Here is a 21340-nt window from a genome sequence, read left to right on the forward strand (position 1 = left end):
AAACCAAAATGATAACAAGTTTCAATAGCTGTTTGCTTCTTTTGACTCCCCAGCCCTCCAGCTCCATTTTGCATCATACTCCTTTCCTCTACGCTCCAGCCAAATAGGATAATATCTTCTGATCCTTTCTGCTATGTGGCCTTGGAATGTTCTATTCACTCTGCTTCCCCTAGTCTCTTCCCTTGGGCCTGGATTATTCCCACTCTTCATCCTTCAGACCTCAGCCCAGTTTTCACTTTCACAGGAAAGATTTTGCCAGTCTCCCTGGCAAGATCAAGTCCTCCTGATAGGAGATCATGGCAGCACAGACCTCTCCTTCAGGAGCCTTATCTTAGTTGTCACTTTGTAACTACATCAGTATTTATTTAAGGCACGCCTGTCTCTCCCACTGGGCAATAAACTTCAAGAGTGTAGGGACCATAAAGATTTTCATTCAAGCATTGCATTTCTAGTGCCTACATAGTGTTTGTCACATAGTAATCACTCAATAAATAACATGTCTAATAACTGAATGTGCTTGGTACTTAAAGTCCTCACAGATGACTAAGGCAAGAGCCCTGCTGTTCAGAGTCCCACAAGCATGAAATAGCAATTCTGAAATAAGCTACTATGAAAAGTGACTAGGTACAAAACTGAGAAAAAATTATTTTTCTATTGTTTCTGACTTGCTGATCCCCCGTTTAGCTTTTGCATGGGAACATCAACCCATTTAAGTATCGGTTGCTCAAGCATGACTCACTCCTATGCTATTAGCACTTCCTGTCCCTACCCCAACATTTTAGCTCTTGTCAACAACACAATTGCACCTTGCAGTGGTACGGTGTGTACTTCCTGGCACCATAGGAATGACTCTGAATTTCAAATAATTGGGGCCACTTCAAGAGACACCCTGATTAAATCTGCTGAGTAATTTTGGTTTGTATGAAGCCGATAGCCCACATCAGGACCCACATCTGCATTTACCGAATGACTCTCACTCTCAGGCATGTCTGTCTCAATAAGTGATGTGAAAACCGAAAGCACGAGGCTCCAGCTTTGAGCTGCTGCATGTGCGCTTGGTTGGTGGCTTGGAGCTGGTGTTTATTGACAAGCATGAACACTGGAATGAGTAATCGTTATAAGCATTCTTCGCACATTTTATCTCCCATTGGCAAAGCACATCCCCAAGCCTCTCTGTCCTCACTCCGCAGATGAGGAAGCTGAAGGGCAGGCCAAGACCTAGGGTCCCAGGTGCCTCTGAGGTTTCAATGTGATGGAACAGAATCATAGAATAGGTAAGCTGACACTTAGCCCTTGTGTGACCTTGGCTGGCTACCCATTCATTTGTTCACTCATTCAGGCATTCACTCATTCATTCAACAAATATATTTTGAGTATTTGTTCTGTATCTGTCACTGTCCTAGGCCCTGAGAATTTGTTGGGGGACAAAACAGATGTGTTCCCTACCTTTTTGAACCATAGTCTAGAGAAGAAAGAGAAATTTCAAACAAAGAATTACTTTACAATATATGGATTCACAGTGTTAGAAAGGAAAACCTATTATTGCATATGTGTTCCTAACCTACTATAGAACATTGAAAATGCTCTCCTGGAAAAGCAAAATTTAAGCTAAACCCTGAAGGATGGAAAAGATGTTTAGGCAGGAACAATAAGAAAGAGAATCAAAATTTCCCATGCTCAGGGAGGATCACACTCAAAACCTTGAGGAGCTGAGCTAGCCCAGAGTGACTAGAACCAAAAGGCAGGAATGGGGAGAGGTGAGAGATGAAGCTAAATGAGAGCAGGGGTCAGGTCACGACCCATGGACCACACTGAGCACTTTGGACTCTGTTCTAAAGGCAACGAGAAGTCTGCACAGAGTTTTAAACAAAGAAAATATCACAATAGACCAGATCAGATCAGAATTGGGTAACCTGTGCCCTGACTACCTCACAGTTTCTGGATGGGGAACAAATGATACCAAAGATAATCTTCCAAATAAACCATAAAGCAAGACACTAGTGTAACCACTACATAAACTCCCGAGAGTCATAATACAGCATTTGTAAATTCCTTATGCTTAGGTAATAAGGCTCAAGAATGTTCATTCAGGCCATTTCAGAGAGTCTGTCCCTCGAAATGCCATATTTGCTGCTTTTCTCCGTGTTGGAGTTTGGTGTGCCATCTGACTCACACTGAGTCATTTCCCAAGAACATGCAAGCAGCATCCTCATCAATGGCCTGCCCTGATTCATCTTGGCCCTTCCAAGGGTCTCTCTGCCTAGTATCTCTGCTCATTAAAGGAAATGTGACTGCTTCATAATGATAATGCTTTGCATTTACCCAGCACATTGCCCAGGGGTATCTCAAAGCATTTTGCAAACAGTTAATTAAGTTAGTCTAGAGACTGCGGGGGAGCCTCCAGCCTCTGAGCACCAAGGGGTCTGGGTGGGAGGGAAGTGGATGTGCAGGCAGGTAAGGGGGCTACTGTGGATGTGCAGGCAGGTAAGACCTCTGTGTCACTAGGGGGAAGCACTCACATTTGCATGGTCATGGTTGTGCACGGTGCAGGCCTCTGCTGAGGATGCCCACAGAGAAAGCGCCAAGGCTTGGAGGCTACTGTAGGGAGTTCTGAAAGGCCAGAATGGAAGTCACAAGGAAGTGGCTTGTTTTCCTTATGAAGCTGTGGATGTGATTTTGAGAGTTGCTAATCTCAGAGTTGGAAACATAAGTGCGCGTGTTGACATGGGTTTGGGGGAGGGTGAAGAGAGGGAAGGTATATTCACACAGGAAGGTTCATAGTAATCACGTTTATCTGCAGGTTTATCTCTGCTATAGAATTTATTTCTGCTCCATCCTCAGAACAACCTTCAATCCTGACTCAAGCCCTGCAGATACCACCTTCTCATGGCATAGATTTGAGTGGTGTAGAAGCCTAGCAAATGGAACAATATCCAGGCTCCACTGTGTAACCACCTCCTTGCCCTTCAAGGAAAGGCAGAGACAACCAAGGCCTCACAGATTTAGAAGCAAAGTCTAGTTCTCAGTCGCCTATCAACAGCATACAAAGGCTAGAGGCACAAAAGTCTGCAGGGCCAAGACTTGGCACCTTTAGCAGGGTCAGAAGGAGTGGAAGAGTCAAGCTTCCCCAAGGTGATGCCAGACTGTCTCCTTCCTCCCAGTGCCCGCCAAGCTCCTCATGTCTGGAAGGTGCCACTCAGCTTCCAGAAGTGCTAATGGCCACTGCTGCTGACAGCCTGGTTTGTCAGCAGCCATGGGCCATCTGGGGGTTGACACTTGAGTTCACTGACGAGAATAGCTAGGCTTACTTTCAACCTCTCCCTTCTCCCTAGCTCAGGCAGTAGCAGTCCACAGGTTCCTATCCAGTGAGCTGGGGACAGGAGAACCATAGCCTATACACCAAAGGTGAGACGGCTCCCAGAGCACCAACTGTCCAAGGCCGATGCACACATCTATGTACATAGCACCCCACCAAAGAAACTGCAAAGCAATATTCGGGAGACCCATGGGGCCATGTCTGATGCCCTCATTTTCTACACCAAGAAACCAAGGCCCAAGAAGCTCCAAATTAACAGGCATATTTCATTGGGGGTCCAAAAACAGAAAAACATTGAAGAATTTCCTGTTTTACTGGATCTAGATTTCTTGAGACAGGATGATATCTTACTTAATGTATTTTCTTTAATCAGTATCTATATGATATGTAGTCTTGTTGAATAAATAAATGGAGGACTGTGTTCAGCAAGTTTTCCTCGCTATGACAAATACATATGAGTCAGGATGGTCCTGCCTTGTCTCCCTCCTCCTCCAACAATAAGAAATGTCCTCTCCCTTTCTCTTCTCTTTTTGCCCTATTATTAGCAGACCAGGATGAGTTATTTTATGAGTTAAAAACTCATAAATGTTTATCTTGTTATCATCTCACCTATGCTGTCCAATTGGAAACATGGAGAATACATCACTGGAACCCATCTTACAGAGTGGTAGACTGAGACCCAGAGAATACCTTCAGCTACACAACCGCAGAGACCTCCTACTCAGAGTCTCAGTTCCCTGTTCTCAGCACTCAGAGGCTTGGGGAAGTCCCACCTCATGGGAAGGGCACCCTGCCCCATGAAGCTCTGGCACAGCTTTGAGGTATAGTTCCCAGTGGCGGGTGTAAGAGGCCCAGAGCTACTACATAGCAAACTCAAGCAAGTGCTAACTATCGGTACTTAAGGACTCTCCTGTAATTTCCCAGGTGACAGGATGTGGCAGAGGGTGCTAAGAATGAGAACGCACACAGGCAGACAGGACTGAAGCAATACAAGAGAACCTTGAGCCATCAGGACCTCTGGTTAATCTCAGATTGAGCAAGGCCTCCTGGCTCCAGGCTATGGAAAAAGCATCTCTATGAGGCAGCAACACCTATGTCCTTTTTGGTTGCCTGTCGCTGCCAGGCCAATGTTGAGTGCTGGCAGGATCTGGTCTGACCTTATTAACGCGTCTATCATTTTTAAGGAATTGAGGGCCATAGGACAGCTTGGAGACTGGTGGTAGGGGGCACAATTCTGTGAATGGCAGAGGGATGATGAGGTCTTGGTCATAACTAGACTCTCAGTCCTTGTTCACATCTCTTTTATAGTCAGTCTAGGGCTAGGATTTTCCCAACGGAGAATGATTCTCCTATTTGATCCCTCCTGCAAATCAGGCAATCTTAGCAGGTTCCTCCACACTGCTGGTGAGGAGAAAAGGGTGGGGAAAAGGAATTCATGGACACTTGGCTATGGAGCCCTCCCCTGGGGTCTCACCCCAAAGCCAAGCATCCAGCCTAAGGACCCCACAGCCCAGGGCACTTCCCTGAAGGAAGCTGTGGGCAGGTATGTGCTGGGGAAGAAAAAATCCTATAGCTCTAAAAATCCTATAGAATTCTCTGTCCAAGTCCAGGGTTTTACGGTGCAAAGCCAGAGTAAGAAATGGGAGATCTGGCTGTGACTGTGGATGTAGACTCACAGGTCTGTGCACAGGACAGGTATATGGGGATCTTCTCAGTTAACTGCCTGGTGAGAGTCCCAGACAGGAGGAGACACAGAAGGAGGCGCTGAGGACAGGGATAATGACCTGGACGAGAGGTTGGAGACTCAATGCCCCTGGTGGTGAGCTGGCCTGATGACGGTTGCAGGGCTGTGCTTCAGGAACTGAGCCTTGTCTATTAAAGAGACAACACTCCCTCACCCACCCTCATGTCACTGCCCCCACCCTTTCTCAGAGATGAAGGAGAAAAGGCAGGCAGAAGATGGGTCTCCATTTGAATGCTGTAGGCCATGGGCAGGATTTTAGAGTGTGTCAGAAAGACCTGGGATGTCTGTAACAGGGGTAGAAGGCTGTCTTTTAATTTACCGCCTCCCTGGGGGGAGTCTGGTACAAATGTCCAGCAGCCTTCACTTCCTGCTTCTCCAGGCTTGTTTCACCATTTCTACTCATCTTCCCACAAAGCCCCCAGACCCAAGGTTGAAAAGGCTCCTCCTACCTAGGACAGCAAGAGCACCCCAATGCTGGTGGTCAGGGCTGCAAGAGTGTCGTAAGCCCTGGCGTGACAATTAAATTGTCAAGAGAGGCCCTTTCCCCATCTTGGGTGTGGGCTCATTACCGTTTCCACTTGTTACTGTCTTTCCCATCTCAGAGAGCCTGTGTAGTAAAGCACTTCATGACCATCACTCTCCCCATGGAAGGCACCAGGCGACAACAACATTAGCCTTAAAATTATTCTGGGATGAAAACATGTTTTACCAAGACACAGAAAGCTGCAGAATAAAATGGCATCAAGGCCTAACCAGGTCAGGGTTTCATTATTACATTAGCCTCTGTCTTTAGATGCAGAGAAAGTTAAGGGGTAATGAGCTGGTGTTGACCGAGATGAGAGAAAAAGCACCATTTGGAACAAAGAGGAAAAAGTCTAAAAACATGATAAAGTAAAATAAGTGAGGAAGGAGAAGTCACAAGTAAGTCATCAGAACTCATCAGATTTGCAACTCATCAGAACTGTGGATTCAGCCAGGTGCCCTTTCTCATGAGAACCCTTCATGAAGTGATGTTTTCCTTCTCTCAAGGCACATCTCTCGAGGGCAACTTTTCCTCCTCCCCTCTCCACATCTCTGAGGCCAGGCTCCTGGCCCGATGAGCATGAAGCATGGTCCTCAGAGCAGGTCACACTAGTGGCCCGCCTTCCCTCCTCACATGAAACGCTTTATTTGGGTGAGAGCTGACTGGCTCCCAAACTGAGGTCATTCCCTGGGACCCAGCTGGCTTTAGCGATGGATGCTTGTCTCACAAGCAGGGTCAGTGCTCCTCACCCAAGGAGTGGAGCTGTGGCTTTGGGGGCCATGGGAACTCTACAGGGAGGTAGCACTCCGATGGTTGGCTTGCTTCAGGGTGCACTGCAATGCAGCTCCAGCTGCCTGGGACTCACTCCCCTCCTCCTCTGAAGTGTAATCTTCTGGTTCCTGCTATGGGGAAAGCAAATACAGCCAGCACCCCTTGGGGTGGGAATTCTGATCTCCATTCTTTTACTCACCTGTGCCCAGAACAGTGAAGGGAGAGAAATTAGGGGCTAGGAGGCCCCAGGAACTGCCTCACAGGCTGGGGACTTGCACAAATCAGAGTTTGTCTTCTCACACCTAGGGACCCAAAACGTCTACCTGGCTCCCTCTACAGGCTGGAGCAGGAAATGAGTGTTTGACGCCTCCTCTTCCTTCCCCACTGAGCGCTGTCAGGCTGAAACCCCCTCCCAGGCTGGAATCTGAAGGAACAACAGCAATCCCCCCACTCTGAACTTCCCAGCCTAAAACAAACATCTGGGAACATGGTTATGCAAAGCCCATCTCTGTTAGAAAACGTACAATTTTTAAAAAGCATTATAAAACATTATACAATGGATTTCTTCTTTTTTCATATATTTTCTCCCCAGTAAACTCCCATTTCTCTGGTTTCACTTTGGTAGCTTACAAATACTTAGGGCTTTATGTTCCTAAAAACAAAAACAAACAAAAAACGAAATGATTTGAATATAAAAATGTAAATTTCGTGTTTTACCTATATCAGGATATGTAAGATTTAAGAATCTTAGTACTTATGCCATATATATATATATATAAACATTTTAGGTTTAAGATAACGTTTAACCAAATTAATAGATCTCAGTTTTGGAAAAAGAAGAAGAGAATTTTTCCGGGGCTGGGTTTAGTATGGAAACCTCACAGACCCTCTGATGCTTCCTAAACCCTTGGCAGGCAGACCCCAGCCCCTCCAGCACTGTGTGAAGGATGCCTGCAGGCATTCAGTGGACGTCTTGAGAACGACAGGCGTGCAATTATCAAATCTATTAAAACGTGTTGGGTTTTGCAACACTTCCACTGAGCTTATTCTGGTAGGACTGCAGCATCTCACCTGTGTCACTGCAGGTTTGGATCCCCCAAACAAGGAACTGCTGTGATAGGTAAGATCACAGTGAAATCATCAGCTAAGGTAGGGAAGGTGCTGAACAGAATCAGGTGAAGCCAGATTCCCCCGCCTTCCTTCTGACTGAACATTTCAGATCCTGTCAAGGGAAATTCCCGTTTCCCATGTGAGTAAGAGAGAGAAACTGAGAGTCTTCCGAATTTCAAAAGCATAATCTTCCCATTTGGCGGAGTGATAGCAAAAGAATGAAAGGCGGAAGAAGGACTGTGTTCAAACCAGAAATTCGGGAGCAGAGGAGAAGGGAGGCGAGAGAAAGGAGCTGAAGTGAGAGTAAGGGAGTGAAGGGTCTGAAGGAGGAAGAGAGGGAGAGAGGACAGAGGGGAGAGGGAGAGGAGGGAGAGAGAAAAGACACAGGAAGAGACGGGGCGGGGGGGGGGGGAACCCCAGAGACATCGGGAGGTGCAGAGATAGAGACTGGCACTGAGAGACCACGACTGAGAAATAAGGATGCCCCATCTCTCCTGCAGGTCTCAACGTAAGTGGTGAGAAGGATTTCTGATTGGGAGTTGACACCCCTCTTCTCCTACCCCTGGGACCACAACTGGTTAACGCCAGCCGGTGCCCTGCACCGAAACAGCAGCGCCTCACAGCACAGTGCAGATCTCGAACCCAGCTCACCAGATCGCATTGCCGGCACCAGAGCAAATCCCGTGCTGCAAGCATCTGCGTGCGTGTGAGTGAGCGAGCGGATTGTGCGCGCGTGCACACGGCAAGCCCACCTCTGCCCCTCGCATGCAGCTCACACTCCCTCTCTCCCCCCGGGCTCTCCTTCCTTCCCTTCGTCTCCGGTTCTAACACCTCAAAATCGGCCCAGGAATAGAGAAGCCCTTGTCCAGTACCTGGGATGAAGAGCAGGGCGGTTGTCGCGGAGAAGACGATCCAGCAGGCAGGGTGGTACATCTTGAGGCTGCGGAGTCTCGGCTGCTGGGCTTGCTACTGCTTCTGCTGCTGCTACGGCTGCTGCCTTCCTCTGTGCTGAATTCTGAGCAGGTTTAAATCCAATGTTTGCAAAGGGAGGGAGAGAGCAAAAGAGAGAGGGAGCAGGAGAGAGCGCGCCCGAGATGGGAGCAGGCAGGCAGCGTCTCTGGTTTTTTTTCTTTCACATACACACAACTGGGCTCCAATCTGTAAGGGCTCAGAGCAGCCCTCCTCCTAGGCACGCATTGGCTCCACTCTCCTGAGCGTCACCCGGAGACTTTCCTATTTGGGAGGCTCCACTCAGAGGGTAGTTGAAGCTTGTCCCTTCCTCGCCACTCAACCTGAGCACGGCAGTGTGCACTGGTACCTCTGTACGTGTGCCGGCGTGTGGCTTCTGTGGGCACACACCAGCGCCTTGCACAGCGGTGAGAAGGGGGCTGGAAGTGTTGGTACAGACCTTCCCCCAAGCAGGCAGGGCGCAGGGCGCACACACGAAAGCCAATGCGACCAAAGTTCAGGAGAATTTCTTAGCTCTGCTCTTTCTTCCTAGTCCAGACCGGGAGGCAGCAGGAGCCAACCCCAAAGGGACACTCAGACATTTAAATGTGCACCCTGATTCCCGCCCCCGCCATTCAGAGCCCTTGGAGGAAATTCCGTTTCCTCAGCAGGAAGATGGGTGCATTAGGGCTTTTTCACCACGGATGCAAAGAGAATCGGCCGCTCCCCACAATTAGAGCATTCTGAAACTCGACAAAGGCAAAAGGCTATAGAAGCCCAACAATTGTGATGATGAGAGCAAAGGCAGGGAAATAGTCAGATTAGGTCTCAAGGAGAAGGAAACTTCCTCAAGTCCTCGGAAACCTTCAAGAGAGAAGGCCGTGGAAGGATACCTACCTGTGGCTTTCTGCCTTGCGTTTTTCTGCCTCATCACAGTCCAGTCTGTCCCTTCCTCTGGAGTAGCAGTTTGTATGAACAGTATTTCTGAGTGTGACGCACCCCAGAACTTTCTTCTTTTCGACACCGGTTCTACAAAAGGCCTGCAGCTCTCCTGAAAGCGTGCTTGTGAGTGGTATACTTGGCCTGGTGAGTAAAGGCTTTCCCTAATGTATCTGCTGAACTGGAAGGTTCTGTGGTAAGAACAGCATTAGGTGTTAGAGCAGGGACTGGACACATATATTAAAACCCCGTTTTTGCCCCAGGGTGTCCTCCGAAGGCCCCACAGTGGTTTGGCTTCCTTCCCCGCTCCGAGTGTGTTTGACTGAAGATCTGTGAATGTCCCTGTGTGAGAGAGAGCCTTCTTCCCTCTGCTGCTGCGATCGTTAACGCTTTCCCAGGCACCTGCCATGGGACAGGTATTCACATGCCTTATTTTAGTTAATCCTCACCATAGTCCTCCACCTAGGCCTTATTACCCGTGGATTTTCATAGGCTGAAACAGGAATTCAGAGATGTTTAGCAACTTCCTAAAGGCCACACAGCTAATACCAGTCAGGATTCAAACCCAGGTCTGTCCTACAGCAAAATCCACAGTTTCCAAGAAGATATGCCTACTACTAATTGTCAGCAAGTTCTTTCAGTCTAACAGAGCACTCTTTCTACAAAATTAAACCTGTTTGCCTTTAAAGAAGTAAAACAATTCATTCACTTCTTCTCTCCTTAGAACCAAGTCTGAAAACCTTATGAGTCAAGGAGCAAATATATGATAGTATTTCTGATGACACTTAGAAGTACCTACTTAATACAAAGTTTTTGTTTGTTTAAGATTGGGAATATAAAGAATACAACTTGTTCTTGTCTAAAAAAGGCATACAATAGATTTGAAAAGACCATTCAAAAATCAACATATATTTGACCATATGTTAAAGATAATAGGACGTAGATGTACTAACAATTAAAGTCAAATTCTATCGAGCCAATAATTGCAAACATGTCATTCACAAGCAAATTGATCTGTGAACAAACAAACAATGATCGGTGGTGGCTGAATCTGCTGGATAACAGAACTGGGTAGGAGGAATCAGGCCACAGAAATCAAAGGAATATTCCAAGATGGAGAAATAGAACAGATACAGACAGAAATCCTTTAGGAAAATAAAAAGGGAAAGGACTTGGGGGATGAAAGATGGAGCGGAAGAAGGCCTTGATTTCTAAACTGATGATATTCAGAAATCTCCTATTGCTGCTGGGAAAAGTTAATTCCTTTCTGAGCAGGGGAGTGCTTTGGACGAGGGGAACTTATTTGATGGAAATTAATATGGGTAAAGTGCATGGGATGGATTGAGGCAGGTGTACTTGTTAGTAGGTCTTGCCCAGATTTGGTACACTCTAGAATTGGGTGCTGGCACTGGAAGAGGAAAAGCAGGAGCTGGTGATGAAACAGAAGAATTAATGTATTTGCCATGCTTAATGTGTAATTTTTGCCCAAATTTTTGAGGAAAAATATGGATGTGCATTACACATGGGTAGTACAGAAATTTCTTGGACCATAACATGTTCAAAAATAAAGGCTGAGATTCCTTTATAATATAAAAACAAATATCTAAATATAAATAAATAAATAATTGAATTTAAAAATTAAAACAAAATGGTTTTTTTCCTGACAGTTTGGGCCAAAACTGTGGGTGCGCATTATACACAGCAAAAGACAGTAGGGCTTGGTGACTGATGGCAGCATGCAAACAACAGCCATCTTTTCTGCACCCTCTGTGGACCAAGGGTTTCAAAAATACCATCACATTTTATCCCTTGCTTTTTCTTTCAAGAAGGTGTTGTAATTGTGCCTTTTTGAGAGGTGAGGAAACAGATTCAGAGAGGCTAGGTAACTTATTCAAGATCACACAGCTAGTTAGTAACACAACCAAAATTCAAACCCAGGATTTTCTGTTTCCAAAGTGAATGCCTCCCTCAAAATCAGTGATCACATTGGGTCCTATTATTTTATTGAATACCCATGTGCCAACTCTTCTGTTACTGGCCTAATAAACCCCCCATTTATCTTCTCAACAAGCCAGTGAAGTAGGCATTGTTATCTACATGGTATTCAAATCTACATAGTATTCAAAGAATTGAAATAACTTCCCCAGCATTCGAGAGTGGTCCAGGCATGAAGCCAGGATTTGAGGCCAGGCCTGCCTCCACTACCGGGCTTTGACCACAAAGGGCAGAGAAGCCTCCACACCAGTGCATTTTCATGCACTCACAGGCACTCCCTGAGCACCTACTGTGTGCTGTGCCCCCTTATGGGCCCTGGGGGCACTGAGCTGCACAGGGTACCACCTCTACCCCCACTCTTGGGGTATAAAGGGCACTCACACACTACCCCTAGTATGCTAATAGAGGAATAGGAATTAAACTTCAACAACATTTTTGGACCAGAGCCAGTGCTCAGACCTTCACAATTGTTCCCTCTTCATTCTCACTGCACCTCACTGCTATTCCCACTCCACAGATGAAGACATAAACCAAATTACAAAAATTCCCAAATTCCTTCTCCAGAACTATAAAGTATCAGATAAATCCAGGTCTTTCTTACTCCAGAGTTTAAGTTCTTTCTCTATTGCCTGTAAATTATATTTTTGTTTTAAAAAATTTCATATATTCAACCAAATTATATCCAAATAACACACACAAAGTACATACATACACACCCTGCACCTTTAATTAAATTCACATTTAACAAATATCAATATATATCAAGAAATAGTTTAGTTTTTAAAACTTGTATGCCTAATAAAATCTTTTCTAAGGAAACATAAAGATGTATTTTTACTGATCAATTCTTCTAAGTTTACCATATGATTAAAATACATGTCTATTTTATTTTTTAAAGTAGAAGAATAAATGTATAAATACATATTTAATCAATAGATGACACCAACTTTGAAAAGAGATAGTTGTCTACCTTAAAAATACAAATACAAAGAAAAATGCTTCGATGCATATTTACTAGGAGGATTGTTCTCTTCTCTGGGGTAAATAATATGCAATTTTATACCTTTTATGAATATTTCTTTATCTTCCTCTAAAGCTAACAAAATCATCAAAACTGTATTTAAATAGCAATAAGGTAGGGGAACAAACCAACCAAAACCAGACAATTGTGCAATGAAGTTGATGGTCACACTTTTACTACTGCCTACGCTTCTTCCCTCTGGACCAGGGAGAGTTGCTAGACACACCTCTTCAAATGAAGTCTCTGGCTTCTTAGAGGACAATGGGAAATGGGTACTGCTGAGTCAGAGCTGGGTTCTTCACCAGCGAGGGATAAACCTGGTGTCCAGTCCTGCCTCTTTCCCTACTAGCTAGCTGCATGACCTTGGGTAAGGAATATAAGAACTCCCTCTGATCCACGTTTTATGTTTCTGTTTGTTTGTTTGTTTGTGATTTTCTGAGTGCAAGTTCAAGACTCTGGAAGGCACAGTAACTTTAAACCACAATGGTGCATTTTGTTCAAAGAAGCAAGAATTTACTAAGTGACTGGCCTATGACTGGAAGAATAAACCCTTTTTCTGAAGTCCCAGGGGCTTACAATGGTTGTCTTACTTCTGGTCTCTGGCCTTAATCTATTCCTCATACTTTCCCAGAATTTTAACATGTTCAATAAATATCTTGGCCATGCCCATGATAACTATAATAATAAATACCATATTTGAAACACCCACTATGTGTCAAGTTTCCATGCCAGGTGGCTAATATGCATGATATTACTTTCTTACCAATTGCTCCCACAAAGTCGACCTATGACACTTTTTACAAACACGTCACCTAAGACTTCCCCAAGGCCCCACAGAGAACTGACAGAGGTAAGGTTCACACTCACAGCTGTTAACTCCAAAGTCTCTCTGATGCACGTACATGAAGCCATTATGAAGATTTACTGCCACATCCCAGTTTTTTTTTTTAATTTAAAAAGCTTTAATCAAAACAATGCATTACTTGGTTTTTCAAGTTACTACTACTGAAAGAAAACAGCATTCCAAATCCCGCTCCTCAGAAGCAGCCACTTCCATCTCATTTAGCTGTTCTATCTGGTATTTGCTCCCTTATTTCTTTTAAAAAATGTACTCACTATGCTATTTCTTGATTTAACAATTTAAAAATTATCTATTGACTTCCTACTATAGAAGATGAAGAGTTAGCCCTGTTAACCACCAACCCCTACATATCTCCTCTTTCCATCAACCCAATATAAATGTCACAGCTTTTAATTACATCAATATTTCATATTGACATAATTATGATTAGTCATTGTCTTTCTTTTACACCTTTTTGCTTTCCCCAAAGATAATATTTGCCTTTTTGTTTCATTTACTTAATTTTCTATAGAGCTGTTATTAAATCTCCCCAAACTCACTGTAGAATTTTAAAATTTCTCTCGTTATAGTTAAACAAGTCTGGTAATCCATAGACATCATGTTTAAGGGCCTTTTGTCAGGAGACTTTCATCCCTTTGGTCCTGGCCTGTCATCTGGAACTTTCTTTTACTAAGAGCATACAATGCTCTGTGTCTCTCTCTTGTTTTCTGAATCTAAGTTTTCTTCTCTCTTGGTGTTCCTTGTTTTAATATAGCATATATTTTCATAGTTTGCTGAGAAAGCACACATAGGTAAGTCTGTTTTTTGGGGGGGCAGGCTTGCATATTAAAAAATCACTTTAATCTCACTCAATTTATATGACGGTAATTCAACTACAAATAGAATATCCTCTCCAAATTTTGAAACCATTTCTCCATTTTCTTCTGAGCTTAAGCATTGCTATTAAAAAGTCTAATGAATGTCAATTTGTATTTCTTTTTATGTGAAACGGCCCTATTTTCTCTCAGTAAACATTTATTCTTTATCTGTAGCTTACCAAAATTTCACAAAGTTGTTTTTTTTTTTTAAACTGGATCTGTGTGTGTGTTTGTGTGTGTGTGTTAGGCCCTTAATATACTCTTTCCATGAAAAAAAGTTCAGGATCTTCAACTCTGGGAATTTTTAATATTTTCAAATATTATGTCTTTGAAATTTTTCTCTCCTCTATATTATTCATTTTTGTGAAATTCCCATTAAATGGATGTTAGTCTTCTGGATGAGTTCTCTAATTTTCTTATATTGCCTCCTTGCTTTTTCATCAAGATGTCCTTGATTTTAATTTCCAATTCTTCTACTAATTTTTAATTATACTACGAATTATTAACTCTGTCTTCCTGTGGTCTTATTTTTTTTTATTGTGCCTATTCTTGTTCCATAGTTACAATACCTTCCCATATCTTTTGAGGATATTAAAGTTTTCTGAAGTTTCCAGCTGCAGCTGGAAGTGCAGTCTACATTTCCTCGGAGTTCTTTTATGCTGCTCATTTGTTTTCATCTTTGCCCTTCACATAGGAAAGCTTTCGCAACTGTCTGGTGATCTTTAGTGTTCCCTTTGTATTTAGGAGTGAAGCGAAAAAGACTGACTAGAATTGCTGCTTTTATCAGTGGACTTTAACTACTGGTGGGCCTTGATAGGGCAAGGAACTGGCCTTGGGACTGTTTTCCCCAAATATCAGTTATTGTAGTCCTTTTGTCTTGAGCCACTCAAGTTTCTCCAGAGGAGTCCTCCATTCTGCTGCCAGGAGGTTAAAATCTTGGCTTCCAGCACTCTGAGGAAGGCCTGGTAGGTTTCGCCATTGAAGATGAAGATGTCCTCAACCTCTTTGTTTTCAATAGGATGCCTTAACTCTTTCCTGTAACTAAGCCTGGAGCCTCCCTTCATTAATTCCTTCAAAAAATAAACTTCTCATTCATGCTAATGTGGAAGAAGCAGAGACATCTCAGGGTGGAGGGGTGTCTAACACAGACTTTCAGCCGAGCCTTGGTTTTCACCTCCTACCCTGCACGTCCAGAGTTCAGTGGTATAAACCCACCTAATTCTATCAATCAGGTCCCTCTGCAGACTCTTATATTACAGTTTTTTTTCACTAAAACAGTTGCCACTGGCTCTTTTTCTTTTAAAAAAAATACCCACCTTTTTCTATCCACCTTTACTTTCTTTTCCAATTTTTTTTGTCCTTGGGGTTTATACCTTTTTAACCCTTTGCTATCACTTTTGTGGGCTTTAAGAAATCATGGAGGCCAAAGTAGAGGTCAGCCCTTCATGATTAACAGCACACTAGTGCATGAACTGAGAGCCATACAGCAGGAAAGATTATAAACCTAATTCTCCAAACACCTGGAATATCAGGCTGTGTTTCCAATATAAAGCTGAAGTCTTGTGCAAACTGGGGTAACTGAAATGTAAGCTATTTCTGCTGATATGCGTGTTGAAGACCTGGACATTTGTAAACTCATTTATTTGCTTCATCCCTATGCAAAGTGTCACAGAGGAGGGATTGATTAGCCCCACTTTCCTTGTAGAGAGATAAAGAAGAATTGCAATTAAAATGTATGTCCCAAAACATCAGCAAGTCAAGGAAGAAGCCAGGACTAGATTCTACATATACTAACACTCAGGTCTTTTTTATCAGTCAATCCCAACAGTGAATGATTTTTTCAATCATTATTACAGTTCTTGTTGCTGCTACTAATTACATAAGCATCACCCTAGTTTGTATACAGCCCAGAAACTATCTAGATTTGCTCAAGACAACATATTACCCAATGTCACATTATCATAAAGCCTTCGAGATACAGCTGTTCAGAATTTAGCAAAGTATTGAAGAAAATGGCATCTGATTTTCACCTATGTATACATTTTTTCCCCAGGAACGGTTTTCAAGCAAGAGCTGAAATATTCTAGCTAGTGAGAAGAAAGTCATTAGCCCTTTTCCAAGGTAAAGTGCAGGAAGATGAAAGGATGCTTACACCTGTGTAAGTGAGTGGGTGTGGCCGAAGAGCCATCTCCAGATGACTTCCCAGAGCCTGTTCACTCTCTTCTCCACATATTTGCTGCCCCCCTTTCTCTCTCCGCCCTCTTTCTCTCCCCCTCCCATTTCCTGTCCTCCTTCCCTCCCTGTGTGGAGGGACTGCTCCCTGTACTCTTCTCTGGATGAAAAGGCTACTCTTCTCCCCTTGACATCTTGTTAGGCTGTGAATACACATCTACTAATTTGCATTTGGTGCAGGAAAAAGAGAAAGGGGGGAGGTGAAGGAAAAGAAAAACACATAGTCACACATTCCCTGACTTCATGGCTACCAAGGGGACACGTTCAGTCAATGACAGAGAATTTTAACTTTGTCTCTCTCTGCTTCCCAATCCCTCCAGTCTCTCCATCACACCAGCTGCTGCTTTGGCTTCACCCAGCCCAGGCCCACTCGCTCTGCTCTGAGGCATCCAGCACAGAGGGAGCGTCTCAGTCCTCACCCCTCCTCCACTCACGTGCTCAGACACTGCTGACACTGACCCTTTGTGTGAGGCTCCAGACCCAGAGAAGTTTTCTTGCAGGATACAATCTCGGGAGGGCCCGGAGGCCTTGTTAGCAAAGGATGGCCCAGGGGTTGTGTGACAATGACTTCAAGGGCTGTGCCTGTTGCTAGTCCTAGTTTTCAAAGAAAGCTCAAGTAATTAAAAAGTATAACAACTAGGAATTTTACACCTAGGTTACAATCTAGTTCCGGCATCTTCTAGCCATGAGATACTTAATCCCACATTCATCTCCTCCCAGTGACCACTACTCAGTGCCTGGGGAATGCACACATTCTTTAAAGGATTATAACCAAAATCTATCTCAAAGCTGCACAGATGTGCAGAACAGGCTGGGCATATCCCTGTCCTCTGTGGGGTCTTGGAGCTTGCCCTCTGTGTGGTCAAGTGGCTGAGGTGCCTCACAGGTATGATTTCAACTCAATATGTCTTTCTATGTGGAAAATGAAGTCAGCATCTTATTGAGGGCATTGTTTGCTTATTTTTAAGTAATATTTACTGAACTTTAAATTAGCAACCATTGCTGAGAACCCACTGAGCACAACAAATGGTGGGTCCAAACAGAAGACCTAGTCTCTATAGAAGGCAGCATGGCCCTGATTCCCTGCTCAGCATTTCCTAGGGAAGGAAGGGAGCAAATCGAAGAACAAATGGGAAAACCCTTGGAAAATGATAACCATACAAATGCCCCATATTATTGTTGTTGCCACAGACACTAAATTCTCTAGGCCCAGCCAAATCTCTCTGTTTTACTAAGAATGCACTTACTATTAGCTAAAGATGTTGGGACCATTTAAATGAAGTCAGCAGCCGCAGTATTTTAAATAATCCTTGCTTTGGTTCAGTCCACATGCATACCTTTTAAAATGGAAACACTGGACCGCACAGTGATGACAGGGAAAACCACACTCAAGCTCCATCTATTTGGACTAGAAATCACAGGTGGCTCCAGATTGAAATGAATCTGATTCGCCTCCTCGGTAGAGGGTTGGCTTACTCTACAGCAGCACTGCAGCACTTATGTGAAGATGCCCTCCTGCAAAATTAGATTCTTCAAGCTCCACTAGGTACCTGTGTTGGACACACTTGCTTTTGCTTTCATTATTTCCTTGAGGGATGTAAGAGCCTATGAGGCCTGCAAAGTTCAGTTAAACTGAAGACTCTCAAGCTAGGATGCTAACTTACAGATGCCCTGCTCCGAGGCTGCCCCACTGAACTGCGTCCTCACCAGGGAAATTTGGGAATGAAGCTTGCCTGCTTTTTATGCTGAGGAGCATGCTGGCTACTCCCTTGAATGAACAATTCTCCCCCAAATCTTTGTCATGCCTGGAACACAGAAGCTGATACAAAATGAGAGATCAGAGCCTGAGGAGGAGGTTATGTGGACTTTGTTCTGGTAGGGCTTGGAGCAGAGTGTCCAGTGGACTCAGGCTCCTTTTGTGATCGTTAAATGCAAACCACATGAGTCTCTTACTAGTTCCACCACCAACAAAGGTTTTGAATTCCCCAGAAAATCAGGCCCGTGGCTCTAACGCCCTGGAGCAAAGACAAAGATGCATCAGAAGTGTATGGCTAGAGAAAATAACTTCATTAATGTTGTGGCAAAATAGCAAACTGAAAGGTCAGAGGGTACGTTTGTGCCACCAAATCCATACACACAAAATGACCTCTGCCTAGTGTGTCCAGGTCCCTAAGAAGCTATGCTTCACACCTCAGGATCACTTAAAAACTCACCAACTGTCTCTTTAGGAGCCACCAGCCCTTACAGTTTGGCCCTGTGAGGCTCCAAAGTTCCCACAAAAGAGGTCCCAGCTACCAACATGACAGTGTTTGGATATGGAACTTGACTAGTGGAGCCTTACGCCAGGAACAACCAATGCCGGCGTTCAGAGCTGAGGGTTTGGAGTTGAGGGATGCAGGGCGACCAGGGCAGGCAGCACAGGGTCCAGCAGGCCCTGCATCTCCCAGCCATGACTTTTTGGCCACTACCTCAGAGAACAGGCCCTGGTGACTCCAGCACTCTGCTCTCTGACAGCAAAGAGGAAACCTTCCTTTTAGTGCACTTTCCCTAGGAGGCTTAGTACCTCTCCAACCACCTCCCTGTGGAAGAAGGTCCAGGATCCGGATCCACAGCTTCCCATGGCTTTCCTTTGGAATAGCATAGGCCACAGTTGCAAACTGGCTGCCTGAGGGCTAGATATGACCCTTAGCCATGTTTTCTATGTCCAACAGTATTTTTCATGGAATATCTGGCCAGCAATTAGACATCTGCTCACCCAGATTTTTGGTCACTCTTAAAAGTCAGCAGAAGCTATAGCAGAAGCTATAACTCTGCTTTCAGAAAGGGAAGCATTCTGCATTGGCTACAGGCCTTGTAGGTCCACCTCACTCATCGCTCTGACCTTTCTGGGCTGTGGGCCTCGGCTTCCCTGCTCCTGTGGCAGGTTCTCTCTCTCTCTCTCCCCATCTGCAATTAGTACAAGCTAGAAAACAGGGAACACCTTTATCCTGACCCAAGAAAACACTACCAGAGGCTTAGAAATTATCAATACCGCTCCCTGCCCACCCACCCCCCCCCCCACACACACACAGATAAATAGTAAAGAGCTCATTTTGCAAGGGATCAACATTACCTATCTCGATATCTCAGCATGCTGATCATGAAGCTTCCATTACATTTCTATAATAAGTTGCAGATAATACTGTCCTCCCAAGAGGGATGTTGGTGTTCCAGGAAACTTGGAAAATGAGACAGGGAGGTGAAAAGTCATGTGTGCCCTTCATGAGCACACACAGACAGAGGGATCAGCAGAAAACAAAAAGAGCAGCTTCCATTACCCTTTCGGTGTAAGTCGGTTAGGCTTCAGGAACAGCCACGAGAAGAAAGAGGCCTCCAGGAGGGGCCTGCTTAGTGACACCGCAGTCATTCTGTGGGACACTGAGGCAAACATGACAGCATAAAATTCTTCAATGGTACATTCAACTAGGAGAGAAATGTTTACAATACAAGGACCACTTAATTAAAAAAAAAACACACACAATACAATATACAGATGATGTATAATAGAATTGTACACATGAAGCCCATACATTTTGAGCCAATGTCCCTCCAATAAGTTCAACAAGAAATTTTAAAACGTAAATAAAAGCAAATCCATCTCTTAAAAAATCAATCAATAAAATAGAAACCTTAGCATATTTTCCATAATGCTTCATCTCGTTTCTTAAGTAGAAATTTTGTCAGAGGGACTCTTAAATTCAAATGACGGTATAAAGAAAAGTCCCTGCTGTCCCCAAGGGCTGACGGAGAAGAACGAGGGAGGGAGTGGCAGGGTAGTGAAGCATTTGGTTCCACAGAATGAAAGCCAACAAGACTGGGTATCGATTTTGGCTTTGGGAGAACAAGGCTTTTAGAAGCAAGCAGTGTGCTGGAAGAGCACTCCCCGCCTCCCAACAGAGGCCAGAGAGTGCTTGGTGGGAAAGGAACTAACTGGTAACTGGAGTTGAGAGTCCTTGAGAGTTTCTATGTAGCCCAGATGTGGAAATACAATCTGGTGATGGCGAGCGCAGCATCTCAGGTTTTCTGATGGTCCGAGGGTGAAAAGGGGCCACAGATGGGTTCCTGGCCCTGGGCAGGCTCCTTGCTTTGTGACAATTCCCTGGGGAAAACATATCCTATCACAGTCTGTGATGTCACCAGACAACAGAAAACCCGTGTTTGGTTCTGTGACCACCACTTCTGCTTCCTGAGTCTCTGGGGTGAGGGCCTTCTCAGTCCTGCCGTCTGTGGCCCAGCCTGAGTCTTCAGGAGGTATTCAGTGGATCTGGATGGAATGACGGCATGACTGCATTCATGAATGAATGAACATGCTAGGCTTTGTACAAAATCACTTCTGCAGTATAGGCCACAAACCATACTCTACTCAGAGAGACAAAATGTAGAGAGCAAAGAGACAGGGATCAGACAAGCCTGGGTGGAATCTAGCTGTGTGACCTTAGGCAAATTCCTACCCCTCTCTGAGTTTCACCTTCTTTAACTGATGAATTAAGATAAGGATGTCCATCTGGCAGGATGGCCATGAAGACTAAGTGAGGGAAAGCCTGTGAAGCCCTCAGCCTACTGCTTAAGAACTCAGTAAAGGGCAGCTGTTGTCATCACTGCAACAGCCTGGCTTACTGATTTCTAGCAAGCCTCAATGTCAGGCTGACCCTGCAGATTCCCAGTTGGAAATTCCCTGGCTCACATTCCAGGTGAAAAGTCCTCCTCTGTGCCCCACAGCGCCCCTGAGCAGATTGCATCCCAGGATCTCACCCCCAGAATGCTTCAATCAACTTTCTCCAGCCTGCCGTGCTGATGAGAAGTTTCTCCTCCAGGCTCCGGGCTTGAGTAAAACCACAAAGTGATTGTTTCAGCTCTCTCGACTAACACTGACGTTCCTTCCTCTTTACTGTCTTGATCTGTCTTCTTCAGCCTCTCTTCCCCACCTGCCTGAGGCCCGTTGCTCTTGCCCCGGGTGCTGCCAGTGGCTCTTGTTCCCAGGGC

At 44.7% G+C, this 21340-nt stretch overlaps 1 protein-coding gene across 2 annotated transcripts in view; it reads right to left on the bottom strand.

Moving 5' to 3' along the window:
- Positions 1-8587, bottom strand: part of OPCML (opioid binding protein/cell adhesion molecule like) — a 1085685-nt gene extending 1077098 nt beyond the window's left edge. Inside the window, exon 1 of one of the 2 annotated variants that reach the window (XM_053928731.1) lies at positions 8337-8587. Coding sequence is in view for 1 of the 2 variants with exons in the window: in XM_053928729.1 (XP_053784704.1) it covers positions 8337-8397 (61 nt within the window). In the remaining variant the exon portion in view is untranslated. The remainder of the gene's footprint in view (positions 1-8336) is intronic. The other variant, XM_053928729.1, reaches the window with a different exon arrangement.
- Positions 8588-21340: the final 12753 nt, after the last annotated feature.

The sequence above is a fragment of the Desmodus rotundus genome, chromosome 7 (assembly GCF_022682495.2).
Source record: "Desmodus rotundus isolate HL8 chromosome 7, HLdesRot8A.1, whole genome shotgun sequence".
Taxonomy (NCBI): Eukaryota; Metazoa; Chordata; class Mammalia; order Chiroptera; family Phyllostomidae; genus Desmodus; species Desmodus rotundus.